Here is a 21,964-nt window from a genome sequence, read left to right on the forward strand (position 1 = left end):
TAATAATAATAATTTAAATATCATGTGTCTATTTTACTTGAAAACAAACTCAATGGTATTACATGTACATTATATATATACATATGTGATGTAGGGAGAGACTTAATAGTCTTCTATAAAAATGTGTCTGATATTTGTATTTAGGAAAAATTTAATAAATTCCTTTTTTAAAAATATGAAGGCATTTAGTTTTTCACTTCCTGATATGAAACTATTCATTATGGACCTTACAAATTGTGATTCTCCATTCCAAGGGTTATTGAAAACACAAGTTAATTTCAGGTTAAGAAAATGACTGCTGTGCATTTTCTCTCACTATTGAGATACACTAAGAAAACAGTGTTAACTTATTTCTATGTGTCACTACTAAATATTATATACAATCTTTCAAGAGCAATTTCATGGTCATTTATAAAGTGAACAAATGAGTTTCCTTATTTTCCAAATCATTGAGTTATTTCCAAAATTAATTAAAATTATTGTTGTTTGAGAAATAAGGGTAATGACAAACTGAATAATAGCAGGGTAGATACGTACTTGAGTAGATCTTTGGTTTTTAACTGGACTTCATTATAGAAAGTAAGATAGCCGTCTAGTATCCATCTAGTATAAATCCCACCATCTAGTATAAAAGCGAGGACATTCTTTCATGATAAGTTGAAACAAACATGTATGAAACCCAAAACAAAAGGTTTTGTTAGATCATTTTGCTCTATATTAATACTGTCATGAAACAATGCCTGATATTAACTTGTGCGAGTCAGCATGACAATTATATAATTTCAACTGAAAAACATTTATTTTTAATAGACAGATAACGCACCCCAAAAGGCAAACAATATCACACAAAAGTATACAACTATTCCTTTTATTATTCTGGACCAGTTACACTTGAAAAAATTGTATTTTGTACTTGTCACATCAAGTTATTAAACCAATCAGGTAGTATGAAAAGAAATAGCCTAATATTTAAAAGAAATCTGTATCATATTAAAAGGTATTCCTTTTGTCTCAAGAAAAATACATTTCAATTAAAATAATCATCCTACCTTGAAAAATTATAAAATGCAGCCACAGATATATATTTTGTCATGTACAGTAGATGTTTAAATAAATATAAAAATAAAATTTTAAGGGATTAAAATAGCTTCTACACACCAATGAAAGGCCATTTATTTATATTTTTAATGAAAAAGATAAAATAAAATAGTTAAGATATTTCAAAGTTATTTTGTGTGTCTACTACTTAAAACCTAGCTCTATGAAATATTTTTCATTAAATGCAGGGATGCAGTGAAAAACACCACAATTTAACCACTGAAGCTTTTATAAAGAAAATATTCCCATTGTTTGTAATCAGTAACTCTGTGAATTAAAAATAAAATAGAAAATAGTACGGTAACATTTTTTCATAATGACACTAAGACATAGTCTCTCTTCCAAAGGATTTATAAGTAGAATTGTTAATGTTTTAAGTTTGCTAAAATGCATATTTATATATAAAATGCACCGGTATTATTTACCATGTATAGAAATAACTTTTTTAAGTTATAATCTTCTAAAATTTAGCAATTCAATTTCAGAATTGAGTAGGGGCAAAGAGATTGATTAGAAGCAGTAAGGTTAACAAGACAGACAAGTAATAAGACAATAAAAATGTGTTGAGGGAGGGAAGTTAGATAAGTACATATATAAATATATGCTAAGCCAGAATATAAATGCTCCTTTATGAAAAATACACCTGATATAATTGTGGGTTCAGAGATAAATTATTACAATGGTTGAATAGAAAAACATGTTTCATAGCAAGAGATAACACATTGAAAAGCTTGAAATGGATGGTATTTCAGTATACAGCAGATGGAAGAAAAAAAGAGACATTTCAAGTGGGAGAATGAACAAGACACACTCTGAAAATCTGTCTTGTTACAGATTTTAGTCAGGGAAAAATAGTCAGGTTTTGTTTGCTATTTCTAGCTTCATATAACAATTTCATAGTTAATCTGTTAGGTTATTCAAGAATTTATAAACATTTTATTTTAAAGCTTCTATAAATAACTAAAATACTAAAGTTTCTATCAAGTTCTAAATTTAGACTATACATTCTCATTTAATTTTACATAGCTCAGTATCCAGAGATGAGGGCACTGCATTTTAGTATTTTTATTTGTATTAATATATTATTCTAAATTAGAGATTCACCATGGTGATTGATGATTTAATACTGTAATGAATCAAAGGCACAAATACATTTGTATAACAACAGAACAAATTGAAATTTTAATGTGATTTTAAAACTCAAAGGTCTTGCTTTCTGACAAGAGTTTTTAACATTATTTACTGAAAAAATAGAAGAATTAGCTCTTAGAATGCATCACTATGCTTAATTGTATAAAATCAAACATTGTATAAAATCAGGCAAAGTTTCTAAAATGCCATTATCTAACTAGTTCTATTTCTTATCAGATTTGGATTCAGATAATTAATCAAATTATATAGCAGGTAACAATGTTCTTCTCATTATTTTCTCACTAGAGAGTAATCCAAAGAGATTCAACGAGATTACTTTTGAAAAACAATACTACAACTGTTTTATCTTTGATGATGATCTTCTGAGTTTAATCCCCAGAAGAGAATAATAAATATGTCAATAGCTTTCCATAGTACTGAATGATTAGTGAAATATTAGGCAAATAAACTTCCCTTTCTTAAATGACTATTTAATTACTTTCTTATTTCTTTCAAATTAAACCCATGTTTGTGTTATTACTTATTATCATACTTTCCCTACAGTGGAAATTCCTACTTTTCTTACCATGCAACTTCAGATAAGGCGTTTACCATGCAACTTCAAATAAGGCCTTCAGCAGAATCTTAGTATGAAAAAGGGTAACATTAGATACTCCCCCAAACTGAAATATTAAGAAAATTTTAAATATCTTCCCAAAGGTTGGCAAAATGTCTGGAGGATGGAGAAATTTTAAAAATATTAGGAGACTGAATTAAAACATATAGTACAGTAAACATAAAGATAAAAAAGAAAGAAATGAGAAATACTGAGAATCTTAACTAATATCCACATATTCAAACTAAGTAAAATAATCTATTTACTCACATGTGAGGAAGATGTTAGCTAAAGGAAAAACAATTGCAGCTGTATTCATGCAATAGTACAACAAAACACTTTTTAATACAATTATGTAATGTGTTCAATAGCAAGAAATAAGGCAGAGAAAGAAGGAGATAAGAGAGAGAAAGAGAAAGAGAAAGAAAGGAACTTCCTAACTAAAACCAAGCCAAACCAAGCCTCTTCTGGCACTATAATGATTCTCAGTCAAGACAGAATCTAAATCATCTATTCAATTTGTTGGATATTTACTTTCATGCTTGAGAGTGGGATAGAGTAGAGCTCTTTTTTTTTTTTTTTTTTTCAGTTTGCACCTTAAATGAAGGACCATATAGACCATCTGAATTATAGTGTAGCAGAATAAAAGGATTTTGTTCACATGAGTTCCTATCTCTATTTTCAGAGGAAAAATACTAATATTTATGGGTGTTTTTTTTGTGTGTGCCAAGTTGCTTCAGTCGTGTCTGACCCTCTGTGACCCTATGAATGGTAGCCCTCCAAGTTCCTCTGTTCATGGGATTCTCCAGGCAAAAATACTGGAGTGGGTTGCCATGCCCTCCTCCAGGGGATACTTAAGGTACATGGAGTTCTATTTTACCCACACAAAGGACTCCAAGATGCATCCCTTCACCTTTTTTAGATAAGGTATAATCAAACAGGACTATGACCCTGTGATTTTTCTCTGTGACTCACACCGTATCTCACTCAAAGAATGAACCTGCATAGATGACTGGTTTGAGCTAAAGGTTTGCATATCAGATAGAGAAAGCACATAAATATCTATTAATTTTCAGCTTTTTTAGAAAAGTTGCTATTGTCTGCAAAACTTGGCTTTTCTTATTTATACCCCTTTCTGATCCACTGACGGTATTTGTACATGTTCCAGTAACAACCCTTCCATCTCCTCTTATCTAAACCTAAACAGGTAGAGGGATTCAGGAACTAACAGAGATGATATACATTCTAAATAGCAAAGAAATGAACAAGGATTTGAATTAATATAGTTATAATATAAGAGTTATCATATACTTTACAGATTATAAAATACCAATGATGCAGTGTTGAAAACTCTATAACAATACATCTTAATTTTACTTGTTCACGTGTATAGTTTCAATATATTGATGCTAATATTAAGAACTAGTCTGAAGTTTGAATACATCACTTCTCATAGAAACAGACTATAATTCACATCAAATTATTTCTCTGTTATATACCTACAAGCTATTTTTGCTGCATTCCTAATAAACAGCTCATTGTTTGAACTTGTAATAATTAGATAACACTGGAACTCTTAAATCAAAACAAACCAACAAACAAACTTCTCTAGCTCTTACTAGCTACTGAATTCCTTAACATTATTTACATTTTTATCAAGAGTGGAATATTTAAATTTTCCTATTAAATTAAACAAACACAAACAATATTAAAGTAAGTCAGAGTGAAGCCATTTAAATTACGTTGACAACAGCGCCACATCTCCTGCAGTTGTTTCCGAGTCCTGACTGTGGTTAGAGCTGATACCAGTGTCCGAGTCTGTGTCATTTGTATACATGTTAAATATTCTTTGAGTAAAAGGAGAAACCACCCCATTGCTGGTGGGCACCTCAGATTCCTTTCCTCTGTTTTCCTTTAGCTGGCAGTCATCTGCATTGCTGATATGAAGGGAATTGAACTCCTTGGCGAGGAGCTCATATTCCTTAGCTTTCATCTGAAGCAATGAGTCACTGTATTTAATCTCTTTCTGGATGCCACTCAAGTGAGAGTGGATTTTCAAACCAGCTTTCATGCTTTTCTCCAAATCACACTTAACACTCTCTAAATTACAGCTTTCAAGTTCACTGGCAGCTGCCCCTTCTGCATCTTCATTTATCTCCATGCAAACACTTTTTACTTCTTTTTCTATTTCGGCAGAGAGCTTATCAATGAGCTTTCTGTAGTAGGTCAGTCGTTCCTCCAGCTGTACAATTCCATTACTTTCTCTCAGGTCCTCCAGCATCTGCCTTTCATCATATTCCAAGCCTAGCTTTTGCTCAACTTCACTGAAACTGGGCATCAAATATGCATCCTGGACATAATTTTCTCCATTATTTTCTACCCGATCAAGATGAAATTTAGCTTCACACTTTTCAATTTCCAGATCCAGCTCTTTCATTCTCTTCACTTGTTGATTAATAGTGTGATCCTGGGAAATAATCAGATGAACTAATGTCTCCATACTATCTCGCTCCTGGGAAACTGTGTCCTGCTTAATTTTAGCCAGTTTCCGGAAAGTTTTCCTGACTATTCTTTTTTGTTTATCTGGTGGTAATGTCTTCATGTAATTTGCCGGGCTGAGCTCCCACAGTTTTTCTGTGTTTTGCACTAATTTGGCTTCAGCTGTCCGCCACAAGGGAACTGGAAGAAAAGCATCTGCTTTAACCAAAACAAACTGCATATTAGGCTGCTCGTCTCCCCATGCTTTCCAAAGCTTCAGGATTCTAGTTAGGGGAGGAAGAACCCGTTCAGAGCCTCTCCATTTTTCTATGATGCAGTAATCACTGGGATTTCCCAGAAGAAATCGTTTCTCCCCAAATGTAGTCTCGTGTTCCTCAAGCAAAGCCTGGATGACATCGGCAGAGGTGGTGCGTTTGGTTAGCCCACAGACAATCTTCTCTTCTTGGCAAACCCAAACCACAATTTCCTTCTCTTCTGAATCCATTTCTTTAGTTGGAGATCTAAAAGAAAAACAAAGTACATTATACTACTGTCATCACGTGTATAAACTCAGAAAGATGGTTTAATTTTAATACCCTCTCTAAATCTTACCCTTAGTGAGAGATGCATTTTGAGGTGAGACTACATAAGAATCACACGTTTTATGGTAATAAAGAAAATTTAAGACCATGAAAAATATCTTAGTTTTCTTTTTAACTCCTGTTGGGCTCTGGAACAGGCAAATTGTTGTCAAAGATAATGGAGGCTATTTTATCTTTAGAAAGCCAGACACAATATAACTGCAGTTAGAATTACCAGAGTTAAAATAATAATCAGAGTGGTGATGAATAAGAGGTAGAATAAGACTATTCTGGGGCTTCCCAGGGCGGTGCTAGTGGTAAAGAACCTGCTTGCCAATGGAGGTGACCTAAGAGTTGCCAGTTCAATCCCTGGGTCAGGAAGATCGCTTGGAGGAGCACGTGGCAACCTACTCCAGTATTCTCACCTGGAGAATCCCATGGGCAGAGGAGCTACAGTTCATAGGGTCACGAAGAGTAGGACACAACTGAAGTGACCTAGCATGCACATACAAGACTATTTTGCTGGAGACGTAGGACTAGGGAATAATCATGGAAATGTAAAAAGAATGTTAGTAGAGTAAAAGAATTGAAAATAGTCCATTATTGAAATTAGTGATTATTTCATCCTGCAAATATTTACTGTATGCCAACCATCTGCCAGATATGTCTGAAGATGCTAAAGATATAGCAATAAGCAAAGGAGACAAGGACATGGACATAAATGTGTAATTAAGATAAGATAGGGGTAAATGCTAGGAAGAGGATTAAAGAGGATGAAGTGATAGAGAATGACTTGGAAGAGAAGGGGTCTACTTTATTTAGAGAGCTCAGGAGAGATTTCTCTAAGAAGGTGACATGTGAATAGGAACAAAGTCACACAGTAGTGACAAAGTGAAGATTCAACCTAAGCAAAAAAGCTGACTGGAGTGTACTTTTAATTAATGCACTGTAAAAACAAGTTTATGAGTTTAATGGCTTAGACATGTGGATTAAATTGGAAGAAAAACCATAAACTACTTCTTAAAGAGGAACTTTATCACATAAATTAGCCTTTGATAGCAGTGGAACCACGGTGCCTCATTAGAGCACCCAACTGGTCAAGGAAGGACATTTCCCAATAGCCAGCCATGGAGAAAAGCATGTGGAAATGTATTACCTTCTATGCCTTTTTCTTATTAATCTTGTTCCTGCTTTCATACAGCAATAAAGGATTTTGACTTGCCTGGATGCCTCCCTTAGCTGACAAAACTCTCATAAATATAAAAGCCCTACTGCTAACTCCTTAGAGTAATCCTTACATTCTGTTACATTTTCTAGATGGGAAACATCAGTTCTGGGTCTGTGGCTAAGGATGACACATGACTTATAAGCGCTTCAGCTCTACTCTGCAGCTGTGAAGAAGACTGGAAAACAGGGATCAGGGAGTCTTTATGTATGCTAGAATAATAATGACATACATGAGAATTCCCCAGTTCTTCCATGATCCCTGCGCTAATTGGGATTCTCTGTTTTGGAAGGAGCAAGTGCTTATATGTTATGGCTTCCACTAGAGACCTGATAGTTTTCAGCTCATGTGGATGATATAACCCTAACAGTCATTATGCACAATCAAGAAAGATATTATTATTTCCATATTATATATGAGAAATTGAGTGCCTTTATTAACAGTTCACAAGCTAACTGGTTTCAAACACTTAAAAAAATTTGCTCTAAACGTCCTTTTATTTTCTTGACTCAATTATTCTCTAAATATTTTGAGGAATTTTTATTATCATCATTCAAACCAGGTAATTTTCAAAACTTCTGCCACTTGACTGAGCGTGTTTAAAAGTAATTACTATTCTTCATTGAATGTAGGCAGTAAATCTTCCATACCTAGTATAAGCCACATTATGTTTAATTCTACTTTGTAGCAGGCTTAGGATTTTGCAAATGATGTTTATTTTATAGTATGGCTCCAATCGAGATTCTATTCACTCATTCATTTGACAAATATTTGCTGAGCATTTCTTCAGCGGTTGATACCATCATGGAAATGTGGATCACAGAAATATTTGTATGATTTATAAAACATTTGCTGTTTAGTTACTAAGTCGTGTCAGCCTTTTTTACCACCCATGGACTGTAGCCCACCAGGCACCTATGTCCATGGGATTTCCCAGGCAAGAATACTGGAGTGGGTGATCATTTCCTTCTCCAGGGGATATTCCTGATCCAGGGATAGACTTGTCTTTTGCATCTCCTGCATTGGCAGGTGGATTCTTTTACCACTGAGTCCCCTGGGAAGCCCAATATATAGTATACTGCACCTGTAATTATGTAGTATGAAAGTGTGTTAGTTGCTCAGTCATGTCCCCATGGACTCTTTGTGACCCCATGGACTGTATGTAGCCTGCCAGGCTCCTCTGTCCATGGGATTTCCCAGGCAAGAATGCTGGAGTGGATTGCCATTTCCTCCTCCAGGGGATCCTGACCCAGGATTGGAACCCAGGTTTCCTGCATTGCAGGTGGATTCTTTACCATCTAAGCCACGTAGGAAGTCCTTATTATTATATACACAATATATACTACATAATTATTTACTATATATTATGACCTTTCCCATACATACTTTAGAAATTATATATGTATTTTACACTTTATTAAATTTGATATTATTGAATATATCCAAAGATTCTAATTAAGTATTGTTTTGTTTGGGATCCAGATTGATGGGAAAAATAGCGATAACCTCAGATATGCAGATGACACCATCCTTATGGCAGAAGGTGAAGAGGAACTGAAGAGCCTCTTGATGAAGGTGAAAGAGGAGAATGAAAAAGCTGGCTTAAACTCAACATTCAAAAAATTAAGATCATGGCATCCAATCCCATCACTTCTTGGCAAACAGATGGGGAAACAATGAAAACTGACAGATTTTATTTTCTTGGGCTCCAAAATCACTGCAGATGGCAACTGCAGCCACGAAATTAAAAGATGCTTGCTCTGTGACCAACTTAGACAGCATATTAAAAAGCAGAGACATTACTTTGCCAACAAAGGTCCATACAGTCAAAGCTACGGTTTTTCCAGTAGTCACATTCTTGGCTGGAGAATCCCATGGGCAGAGGGGCCTGGAAGGCTACAGTCCATGGGGTCATAAGAGTCAGACACGACTTAGTGGCTAAACCACCATCACCATGTTTGGATGTGAGAGTTGGACCATAAAGAAGGCTGAGCGCCGAAGAATTGATGCTTTTGAACTGTGGTGTTAGAGAAGACTCTTGAGAGTCCCTTGGACTGCAAGGAGTTACAACTAGTCCATTCTGAAAGAGATCAGCCCTGGGATTTCTTTGGAAGGACTGATGCTAAAGCTGAAACTCCAGTACTGTGGCCACCTGATGCAAAGAGCATTAGAAAAGACCCGGTTGCTGGGAAAGACTGAAGCCTGGAGAAGGGGATGACAGAGGATGAGATGGTTGGATGGCATTACTGACTCAATGAACATGAGTTTGAGCAAGCTCCGGGAGATGGTGAAGGACAGGGAATCCTGGCGTTCTGCAGTCCATGGGGTCGCAAAGAGTCGGACATGACTGAGAGACTGAATAACAACAGCATGCTCTGTTTATGTTTTCAAATAGTTTATAATCACAAAATAAGCTTAAAAATTATTTACGTATATAAAAGAAAATAAAAAACACTCATAGCACCACAGTATCCATTTTTATCTGATGCTTTAAATTCTTTTTTGCCTTCTGAAACATTAACAAGATTTATTTGTAAAGATTTTCAAAAAAGGAATAGTAGGAACAATACTTGATAGTTTAAAATATGATTTCATCTTAATTTTCACTAACAATTCATTTTCACTAACTAATTCATTTTGAATTCCAATAAATTATTTTAATGTATAGAATTTATTTATAAATTTATTTATGAATTTATAATTAGAAAAATTATAAATTTTTCTAATCTTCTGTACTCATCACTGTAATACTACAATATATATTATATATCTGACTCACATTTCTCACAAGATTGCTTCAAATATCAGATAAGAGAAAGAAGAAGAGTCCTTTGAAAATTGTGGAAAATGTACTGGGTAAATATAGGTTATTAACACTAATGGTAAAATTACTGTTATTATTACTTAATGCTGAGAAGGGTGTGGTATTATTCAGTAACATTATTGAGCTTGCTACAGTAGTTAACAGTATTATTTTCAAAATATTTTCCAATCCATCCCACAATATTTTTTCACCTGTTTTTAGCTTGTCAGTATTTTTGCATGTACACTTCCAATATAACACAACTGTTTATCTAATTAAAGATGTTTAAAAGGATCATTAGTATAATATTTGGATCACAGATGAGCTGAGAATCCTTTTAATCTTTCTCTGATTTATAACTCTCTGATTTTAACACTGTGGTAATAAAGTTTATTATACTGAAAAGAATCTATACATATATTTATATTTCACCTGACTACTCTTCCATAACTATTTCATTATTCAGTTTTTTCCTTTTAGATTATCTTCTTCAGACAATTAAGAAAATTTATATGCCAAATGAAACTATTCAGCAACATGTGTTAGCCTCACAGGTACTTTTCCAGATTTATTCTGAAATAGAGTGAAAATTATATTTGAGAATTTTTGCATTCACCCTGTATTCAATCATGAACTTAAAAATGTCTCCACTGATAATTAGTTTTAATACCACAGAACACACAGAATTAAGATGAGTTGGCTTGGAATTATATATGCAAATTCATACAACTAAACATTTCTTCAACAAGTTTCCATTGAGAAACTATGGTGCATAAAGCAGTAGGGAATAAATCAACTATTTAAATCTGGAAATCTTAAGTATTAAATAAGACATTTTAATGTCAAATTGAAGATCCACAACATAAGTATTTACAGAAAAAGGATTAAGTGTGAAGGCAGAGAAAAATAAAGATAAATAGATAATATTTGGCTATCTTTAAGTTGTACAAAAAAAAAAAAAAAAAAAAGAACTTGGGGCCCAGGAGAATAATTCAAAAAATGACATTTCTTCCTAGTATGGTAGACATTGAAGTTTAATTGAAATTTGATATATAAAATTTATCAGGACAAATATTACATATTGAGCCCTACTTAAAAAAAAATAAGAATCATTAAAATGAGAAATTATTAAGAATAATTACATTATAAGATATGCTAAAACCCAGTATATGTAAACTAGCAATCCATGGTATTTATAAAAAATATTTAGATCTCTGAATGCATTTTTCCAAAGAATCTACATTATAACTTTTTATTTCCTAGGCCAGCCTGGAAGTATGATACTAACATAATCTAGCTGCCATATATAGGAGTGATTCTAAGTGAAATGCTCTTATTGCTCAACTCTGCAGAATCATATTCCATGCTTGGAAATCAAAAGTTAAACTTTTATCAGTTTCAAGCAATTGATGGAACCTCTGTCTGCAAACAGTGATGGAAGTCTCCAACAGATTGAAGGGTACAGACCTGTGAAGCTTTATGAGCATGTTGGACATATCTCTTAGTGTTGCCTCATTGCCCAAAGACTCTTCTGTTTCTTTTTATTACCATTGCTTATTATGTAAACAGAACGCTCTCCTTCTAAACCAGTGGTTCTCTACCAGCGGTGATTTTGCCTGAAATGTGTGGGGACATTTCAGGTTTTCACATTAGGGTCTGGGGATGCTAGGAGCATGGGAATGATCTAGCCTAAAATGTCAACAGTGGTGCTGTTGAAGAACCATGTATGCATGCATGCGTGGGCTCATTGCTTAGTCATGTCCGACTCTTTGTAACCCGGGGACAGTAGTTCACTAGGCTGCTCTGTCCATGGGATTGTCCAGGCAAGAATACGGAGTGGGTTGCCATTTACTCCTCCAGGGGATCTTCCCCACCCAGGGATTGAATCTGCATCCCTTGTGGCTCCTGAATTGCAGGTGGATTCTTTACTGATGACTCACAGAGGAAGCCCGTTGAGGAATCTTGATCCATATATACAACAAAATATACTTTCATCACAGCTTTGTCTATTCTGTTTTCTCTTACATCTTGTGGAGAATCTAACAGTAAAATATATTAAAACAAAAATAACAAATAAGTGAGACATTTCCTAAATAAGTGATGCAAGTTGGCATTCTACTTAATGGATTGCCAATGGAACTTTTTCTCCTTTCACCCTCATTGCCAGTATTTATGATTATTATTATTAATCCTGTCCAACTGGACTTCCCTCTGTTAGTCCCAGAACTGGTCCTAAAGAATACTGATAGCTGCATTAAGATGCTATAGAAACACAAGTATTCAGAATAGGATTAATTTTAGTTCAGGGGAAAAACAAACAAACTTGCATTCATAGATTTCATTAAGAAATAGTAAATCTTCCTTCTTCATTAAGAAATAGTATTTGAATATCTGACCATTAAATGGGGAATGGACAGTAGGAAGAAAAGATGTGGGGATGAAATGACAGGATAGAAGTGGCCAAGGAGACTAGGGCAGTGCCAGAGGCATGGAGAGGGTTGGAAGTCAGCAGAAAGGGTTTAATTGTATTTCTCCCTTACTCTTTCTTTGCAAGTTTATTCTGCCCTGTGACAGAGTGGACAACCAAAGACCAGAATTAGGAATGAAGGTTTTGAGACACCTTCAGTTTAGGAGAAGAAGTAGTCAAGATAATATCTGCAGTCTTTACAGGACCAAAGGGAAATTCCCAGAGATAACCAAGGGAAGTGAGAAAAATAAATAAATAAATAAATCTATCACTTAGTTAAGGTTGTGGACAGTACAGGCATGTACGACATGCCTAGACAAGTTAGAAAGTATCTTTAAAAATACCTTAGCAATAAAACTACACTGAATATAACATTTTCTTGCTTTGGTTATTCAAAGGCACCCTGGAATATAATATTGTCTTGAAGTCACATTATTCAAATGAATTGGAATACAATACTGTATTTTTATTTTATTTTATTTTTTAGATCTAAACCAATTTTTTTTAATTTTATTTTATTTTTAAACTTTACAATATTGTATTGGTTTTGCCAAATATTAAAATGAATCTGCCACAGGTATACATGTGTTCCCCATCCTGAAACCTCCTCCTTCCTCCCTCCCCATACCATCCCTCTGGGTCGTCCCAGTGCACCAGCCCCAAGCATCCAGTATCGTGCATCAAACCTGGACTGGCGACTCGTTCCATATATGATATTATACGTATTTCAATGCCATTCTCCCAAATCATCCCACCCTCTCCCTCTCCCACAGAGTCCAAAAGACTGTTCTATACATCAGTGTCTCTTTTGCTGTCTCGTGTACAGGGTTATTGTTACCATCTTTCTAACTTCCATATATATGCGTTAGTATACTGTATTGGTGATTTTCTTTCTGGCTTACTTCACTCTGTATAATAGGCTCCAGTTTCATCCACTTCATTAGAACTGATTCAAATGTATTCTTTTTAATGGCTGAGTAATATTCCATTGTGTATATGTACCACAGCTTTCTTATCCATTCATCTGTTGATGGATATCTAGGTTGCTTCCATGTCCTGGCTATTATAAACAGTGCTGCGATGAACATTGGGGTACATGTGTCTCTTTCAATTCTGGTTTCCTCAGTATGTATGCCCAGCAGTGGGATTGCTGGATCATAAGGCAGTTCTAGTTCCAGTTTTTTAAGGAATCTCCACACTGTTCTCCATAGTGGCTGTACTAGTTTGCATTCCCACCAACAGTGTAAGACGGTTCCCTTTTCTCCACACCCTCTCCAGCATTTATTGCTTGTAGACTTTTGGATCACAGCCATTCTGACTGGTGTGAAATGGTACCTCACAGTGGTTTTTATTTGCATTTCTCTGATAATGAGTGATGTTGAGCATCTTTTCATGTGTTTGTTAGCCATCTGTATGTCTTCTTTGGAGAAATGTCTATTTAGTTCTTTGGCCTATTTTTTGATTGGGTCATTTATTTTTCTGGAATTGAGCTGCAGGAGTTGCTCGTACATTTTTGAGATTAGTTGTTTGTCAGTTGCTTCATTTGCTATTATTTTCTCCCATTCTGAAGGCTGTCAATACTGTATTTTTAAAAATCTGATTATTTGTGCTTTTCTGATTGCTGAATACAAAACAAAGGTTGCTATTATTCTAAATTTTATCAGACTTTTGGCCAAACTAAGATATTGTCTTAGTAATTTTTTTACATGCAGTTCAAATTAAATGAATGCTTTCCAAACTTCTAATTCTATAGAAAAGTAGGAATAATCTCCTTAATATTTCCTAACACATAGTAAAATTAATTCCCTTTGAAATTTTGATTAAACCTCAAAATATATTTAAACTCCTTAAAAGACATTTATTTTTCCCTGATATCATCATGCAGTTCAAAGCCATAGCAAGGACCACAATCAGAATTAATATAACATATGTTATTCATTTATGTATCCTGTAATAAAAATAAGAGTACAGAGGGAAAAAAAATACATGTTGCACTGAATTCTGATTCAGCACAGAGAACAGACTTCAATGCCTCCTAATAGTAAGATTTTTCCATGGAAAACATAGATGCCTGTAGAATTATAAAAATCCTTCTTATGAAGTCTGTTCTCAAAATACCTTGACCAAATAAACTATCACAGGGAATTAGGTCCAGTCTATAGAACTCTTTGGTGTATAACCCACTACATGTGGCACTCATATTTAAAACAAGTCAGTAAATAACACTTGGAGACAGACTAACTCAACAATGCAAGATTCAGAACTAAAGATTAGGAATGGCAGCTATAATACAGTAACAAAAGAAATTCAATTTCAGGATATTTATCTCAGGCTCAAATCTAAAATTACCTTGTAGAAGTTTACATTGTCTTGAATAAAAGCATATAATTAATTAAAGAATAAAGATCAGATCAGATCAGTTGCTCAGTTGTGTCCTACTCTTTGCGACCCCATGAATCGCAGCATGCCAGGCCTCCCTGTCCATCACCAACTCCTGGAGTTCACTCAGACTCACGCCCATTGAGTCAGTGATGCCATCTAGCCATCTCATCCTTTGTCGTCCCCTTCTCCTCCTGCCCACAATCCCTCCCAGCATCAGAGTCTTTTCCAATGAGTCAACTCTTCGCATGAGGTGGCCAAAGTACTGGAGTTTCAGCTTTAGCATCAGTCCTTCCAAAGAAATCCCAGGGCTGATCTCCTCCAGAATGCACTGGTTGGATCTCCTTGCAGTCCAAGGGACTCTCAAGAGTCTTTTCCAACACCACAGTTCAAAAGCATCAATTCTTCGGTGCTCAGCCTTCTTCACAGTCCAACTCTCACATCCATACATGACCACTGGAAAAACCATAGCCTTGACTAGATGAACCTTTGTTGGTTCTGCTTTTGAATGTCTCTGCTTTTGAATATGCTATCTAGGTTGGTCATAACTTTCCTTCCAAGGAGTAAGCGTCTTTTAATTTCATGGCTGCAGTCACCATCTGTAGTGATTTTGGAGCCCAGAAAAATAAAGTCTGACTCTGTTTCCACTGTTTCCGCATCTATTTCCCATGAAGTGATGGGACTGGATGCCATGATCTTCATTTTCTGAATGTTGAGCTTTAAGCCAACTTTTTCACTCTCCACTTTCACTTTCATCAAGAGGCTTTTTAGTTCGTCTTCACTTTCTGCCATAAGGGTGGTGTCATCTGCATATCTGAGGTTATGATATTTCTCCTGGCAATCTTGATTCCAGCTTGTGTTTCTTCCAGCCCTGCCTTTCTCATGATGTACTCTGCATATAAGTTAAATAAACAGGGTGACAATATACAGCCTTGACGAACTCCTTTTCCTATTTGGAACCAGTCTGTTGTTCCATATCCAGTTCTAACTGTTGCTTCCTGACCTGCATACAAATTTCTCAAGAGGCAGATCAGGTGGTCTGGTATTCCCATCTCTTTCAGAATTTTCCACAGTTTATTGTGATCCACACAGTCAAAGGCTTTGGCATAGTCAATAAAGCAGAAATAGATGCTTTTCTGGAACTCTCTTGCTTTTTCCATGATCCAGCAGATGTTGGCAATTTGATCTCTGGTTCCTCTGCCTTTTCTAAAACCAGCTTGAACATCAGGAAATCCACAGTTCACATACTGCTGAAGCCTGGCTTGGCGAATTTTGAGCATTACTTTACTAGTGTGTGAGATGAGTGCAATTGTTTGGTAGTTTGAGCATTCTTTGGCATTGCCTTTCTTTGGGATTGGAATGAAAACTGACCTTTTCCAGTCCTGTGGCCACTGATGAGTTTTCCAAATTTGCTGGCATATTGAGTGCAGCACTTTTACAGCATCATCTTTCAGGATTTGGAATAGCTCAACTGGAATTCCATCACCTCCACTAGCTTCGTTCATAGTGATGCTTTCTAAGGCCCACTTGACTTCACATTCCAGGATGTCTGGCTCTAGATCAGTGATCACACCATCATGATTATCTGGGTCGTGAAGATATTTTTTGTACAGTTCTTCGTGTATTCTTGCCATTTCTTCTTAATATCTTCTGCTTCTGTTAGGTCCATACCATTTCTGTCCTTTATTGAGCCCATCTTTGCATGAAATGTTCCTTTGGAATCTCTGATTTTCTTGAAGAGATCTCTAGTCTTTCCCATTCTATTGTTTTCCTCTATTTTTTTGCATTGATCACTGAAGAAGGCTTTCTTATCTCTTCTTGCTATTCTTTGGAACTCTGCATTCAGATGTTTATATCTTTCCTTTTCTCCTGTGCTTTTCGCTTCTCTTCTTTTCACAGCTATTTGTAAGGCCTCCCCAGATAGCCATTTTGCTTTTTTGCATTTCTTTTCCATGAGGACGGTCTTGATCCCTGTCTCCTGTACAATGTCACGAACCTCATCCCATAGTTCATCAGGCACTGTATCTATCAGATCTAGGCCCTTAAATCTATTTCTCACTTCCACTGTATAATCATAAGGGATTTGATTTAGGTCATACCTGAATGGTCTAGTGGTTTTCCCTACTTTCTTCAATTTAAGTCTGAATTTGGCAATAAGGAGTTCATGGTCTGAGCCACAGTCAGCTCCTGGTCTTGTTTTTGCTGACTGTATAGAGCTTCTCCATCTTTGGCTGCAAAGAATATAATCAATCTGATTTCGGTGTTGACCATCTGGTGATGTCCATGTATAGAGTCTTCTCCTGTGTTGTTGGAAGAGGGTGTTTGTTATGACCAGAATAAAGAATAATTATAGGTGAAGATAAAGGGCAAGTTTATTAAATCACATTCCATACCAAAGATTATAAACTGGTATTTTAACTTACAAACCCAGCTCTACAAATTATGAAGTTTAAAATACTGAGGGATGCCATAAGTAATTAGTTTGGGTAGTCAGGGTTTAAATTACATGACACATTTCTTTTCAAACTAAAAGGTCAAGCTTCCAAATTTAATAGCATCTTTTCCCAATAATCAAAATTATCAGAATACAAATACTGGTTTGGCCATAACATCTTACAGAAAAACTCAAATGAGCATTTTATCCAATTCAATACAATGAGTTTAGCTAATTAATTAGTTAATATCACTACTATTATGTAAGAGAAAAATTTATATTTTGTGTACTATAATTGGGTGGCTTTGTAGTAAGAGAAAAAAAATGACCCAAACAGAAATTTAAGACAGACTCTGGTAAAGATAAAAGTTTAAATATATGATTGAAAAAAGTTCTATGTAAATCAAATCTATCCTAGTAACTAATAAGTTAGTTATTCCCCAAATAAATTGTCCATTTTGAATTATAGCATACATATTTTTATAACTTGATTCAAGATTCATTTCTTAACACATTACTGACCAGAGGCATTAGTTTCTGCAAAACATCCCCTGGTCAATAATGTGTTAACAGAATTATGATTTTAATAAATATGAATAAACAATGCGGGTAAAATTCTATAGAAGATAAGATGATCTTTAATTTCAGAAATGCATTATATAGCTGGGGAAGGACAAAAGATATGTTTAGAGAGAAAGATTTTAAAATTTCAATATCCTCTTAAATATTATTGGAAATCATGAGATATTAACATATTCTGTATAAAAATGCCACAAAAATTTTTAAAAAGCAATAATAATCAAAGTTAGGTAATATGTAATAAACCATAATAAGACATAGAAGTTGACCCCAATGTCTTCAAGACATTCTCAATTTCCATAACCCTTTAAAGTCAAATTAGGTAAAAGAACCTCATGAGATTTCATTTGGGACAGGATCTTGGATCCTGTATCTAAGATCCTTAGATCTTATCTGTGAGGAGGACTCTTTCAGTTTATTACTTAATATGATGATGTTTAGGCTTGGTGGTTAAGGAACAGATACTTAGAAAATAAGTAAGGTGACTGGGGAAAAGAACAGTGGGGTGTGTGTAGAAGGAGACGTTAGATAACAATCAGATCAGATCAGTCGCTCAGTCGTGTCCGACTTTTTGCAACCCCATGAATCGCAGCACGCCAGGCCTCCCTGTCATGACCAATTCCCTGAGTTCACTGAGACTCACGTCCATTGAGTCAGTGATGCCATCTAGCAATCTCATCCTCTGTCGTCCCCTTCTCCTCCTGCCCCCAATCCCTCCCAGCACCAGAGTCTTTTCCAATGAGTCAACTCTTCGCATGAGGTGGCCAAAGTACTGGAGTTTCAGCTTTAGCATCAGTCCTTCCAAAGAAATCCCAGGGCTGATCTCCTTCAGAATGGACTGGTTGGATCTCCTTGCAGTCCAAGGGACTCTCAAGAGTCTTTTCCAACACCACAGTTCAAAAGCATCAATTCTTCGGTGCTCAGCCTTCTTCACAGTCCAACTCTCACATCCATACATGACCACTGGAAAAACCATAGCCTTGACTAGATGGACCTTTGTTGGTTCTGCTTTTGAATGTCTCTGCTTTTGAATATGCTATCTAGGTTGGTCATAACTTTCCTTCCAAGGAGTAAGTGTCTTTTAATTTCATGGCTGCAGTCACCATCTGTAGTGATTTTGGAGCCCAGAAAAATAAAGTCTGACAATAGCTCACATTTATTTCATGCTTAATATGTGCCAGGCATTGTTTTAAGTGCTTAAAATATATAAACTCATATAATTTTCATCACAACCCTATCAGCTATGTCCTGTAATCAAATTCATTACAAAGATTAAAAAACTGAAGCACAAGAAATTAAGAATTTGTTCAATACCACCCTCAGTTAGTAAGTGGGAGAAAATACAGATCATGTAGAAATAAGGAAAATAAGAATAATTTGGATTAAATGAGTTAGAATTGAATCCGTATTGATGAACTCCCTACTGCCTAATAAAATAATCAACATATTTCATTAAGTTTTCTCTCACTGGAAACAAGATACTAAATCTGAGTCAGATACAGTCATCTACTGAAGAGGGAAAAAAATTGTGGTATTATGATAAAAGTATTTTATATATTTACTTACTACCTGCTTCTATACATTGTCCATACATACAGGATCATCTATCAATGTGATATTTAATGACTGACTTTCTTGGAAATCTGGAAGCTTGTCAGTACACAGACTCCTAATTCTTTCACCTGTTTAAGAAGCAACCAGAAAATAATTTTATAGTTCCTCTAGTAGACATCTGTGTAAAATGCTGAATTGCCCATTCAATTCAGATTTTTTAAAAGTATTTTATTCATCCCAGCAACTAGAGAGAATAAATATTTTTTCTATACACATACTACATTTTTAGTAAGTTCTAAAGCATGACATGGTCTCTAATCATTTAAAAGCTATACTGAGAACCTCCCTGGTGGTCCAGCGGTTAAGAATCCACCTGCCAATGCAGGGTGCACAGGTTCAGTCCCTGGTCTGGGAAGAGTCCACCTGCCACAGGGAAACTGAGGCTGTGAGCCACAACTGCTGAGCCGGCGCCCTAGAGCCCACATTCCACAAGAGAAGCCACCACGATGAGAAGTCCATGCACCACAACTAGACAGTCTGTGCACAGCAATGGAGACCCAGCATGATCAAAAATAAACACATTTTTAAAGCTATATTGATTTTAAAATCTATTTGGTTTGGGTTGTTTTCTGTACTTAAACATTGATCACCTTAATGTACCATGAAGGCATGTGAAGTAAGCAAATGTACTATTGATGGGATTCAATACATGATATGTCAAAATATGGTACCTGGAGTATTTGAAGCGGAAGGAGTTCTAGAAAATGGGAGAAATGGGGAGTTCACTTGGACATTCCATCCAAGCCTCTCCCCTGAAAGTGATCCTAGCATCCTCAGCTGAGAGATGCCCTTCCTATATTGGAAGGAAAGGAGCACTCTTATCTCTGAATACAAAGTGAAGAGACGAATCCAGACTCTATTAAATTTCTCCCAGTTTGCTATACTTACTTTGTATTCTTTGACCTATCTACCACACTTCTCCATGACTGTGCATTCTTCATTAAACCTAGCATAAAACAATTGGGATTTAACCATTTCTTTAGATCTTCATTTCCTTAAGAAGGCTCCTGTGTCATGTAAAACTTACAATAAATTAATGTGAATGCTTTTCTCTTGTCAGTCTGTTTTTGGTCAGTTTAATTTTCAGAACCAGGCATGGAACTTAACAGGGTCAAGGAAAACATTTTATTCCCATACACTACCCATAAAATTAAAAACAAACAAACAAAAAAACCTGTTAAGTGACAATTTTGACTCTTTCTGTAATGTTTACACACTTCAGTTCAGTCGCTCAGTCGTGTCCAACTCTTTGCAACCCCATGAATCATAGCAAGCCAGGCCTCCCTGTCCATCATCATCTCCCAGAATTCACTCAAACTCGTCCATCGAGTTGGTGATGCCATCCAGCCATCTCATCCTCTGTCGTCCCCTTCTTCTCCTGCCCCCAATCCCTCCCAGCATCAGAGTCTTTTCCAATGAGTCAACTCTTCGCATGAGGTGGCCAAAGTACTGGAGTTTCAGCTTTAGCATCAGTCCTTCCAATGAATACCCTGGACTGATCTTCTTTAGAATGGACTGGCTGGATCTCCTTGCAGTCCAAGGGACTCTCAAGAGTCTTCTCCAACACCACAGTTCAAAAGCATCAATTCTTCGGCGCTCAGCTTTCTTCACAGTCCAACTCTCACATCCATACATGACCACTGGAAAAACCATAGCCTTGACTAGACGGACCTTTGTTGGCAAAGTAATATCTCTGATTTTGAATATGCTATCTAGGTTGGTCATAACTTTCCTTCCAAGGAGTAAGCGTCTTTTAAGTTCATGGCTGCAATCACCATCTGCAGTGATTTTGGAATCCCCCAAAATAAGGGAATGGTTTACACACTTAGACACACACAAAACAAAGTCTGAACACAATTAAAATTAATGAAGCAGACAAATGGTGAGGAATCTCTCTGCATCTACATGCTAAAATAACTCTGGTTATTTTACCCAGAGAATAACGCATGCCCTCTGAAGTAAAATTTTTGAGATCATAGTACTGTAGTCTCAGGAAGAGATCATCACAGATCGTGTCAGTCACAAACAATACAAGTCTTTGCTTAGGCTGCTATGTAAATTTGGATTACTGTTTTGATAGATGAAGCATGAAAATAGTGCTATCAAATAGTTTTCATTAAGCGCAAACTGTTTATTTTATTCACATTTTATTAAAATAGTTTTAAAACTGGAGTCCTTCAGAAAATTAATCATTCTATGAAAAATAGGGGCAGCAAATATTAAAACCATCTTGAAAATTAAAATTTTATGCATATATATGCATAGAAAAAATCACTAGTTCTATGCATTACTAATACCAGTTTTAATTTTCTAGGGTGTAATAATATAAGCCAGTCATATAGGATAAGAAAAACCCTAAACATTCCATCACTGCAGGGTCCTATAATACTATACATAATTCCCATAAACAGAGAAAAGGGAAGGGGATGTGTAAAGAATGTGTATTGGAGATTACTGGAGGTTAAGTAAACTAAGACTCCGGAAGTTGATTATACTCAAAATGTAAATATTAACATGTAGTGTTTACTAGATGAAATGCTGAGAAAATATCTAATCTTA

The 21,964-nt window shown here is 35.6% G+C and overlaps 1 protein-coding gene across 2 annotated transcripts in view; it reads right to left on the reverse strand.

Moving 5' to 3' along the window:
* Positions 1 to 852: 852 nt before the first annotated feature.
* The window catches only part of RASSF9 (Ras association domain family member 9), a 37,721-nt gene continuing 16,609 nt past the window's right edge, over positions 853 to 21,964 (reverse strand). For both annotated transcript variants that reach the window (XM_019960316.2, XM_070788893.1), the window contains exon 2: positions 853 to 5,844. In XM_019960316.2, the coding sequence (XP_019815875.2) occupies positions 4,584 to 5,844 (1,261 nt within the window). In that variant the 3' untranslated portion in view covers positions 853 to 4,583. The remainder of the gene's footprint in view (positions 5,845 to 21,964) is intronic.

Source organism: Bos indicus, chromosome 5 (assembly GCF_029378745.1).
Source record: "Bos indicus isolate NIAB-ARS_2022 breed Sahiwal x Tharparkar chromosome 5, NIAB-ARS_B.indTharparkar_mat_pri_1.0, whole genome shotgun sequence".
NCBI classification, from domain to species: Eukaryota; Metazoa; Chordata; class Mammalia; order Artiodactyla; family Bovidae; genus Bos; species Bos indicus.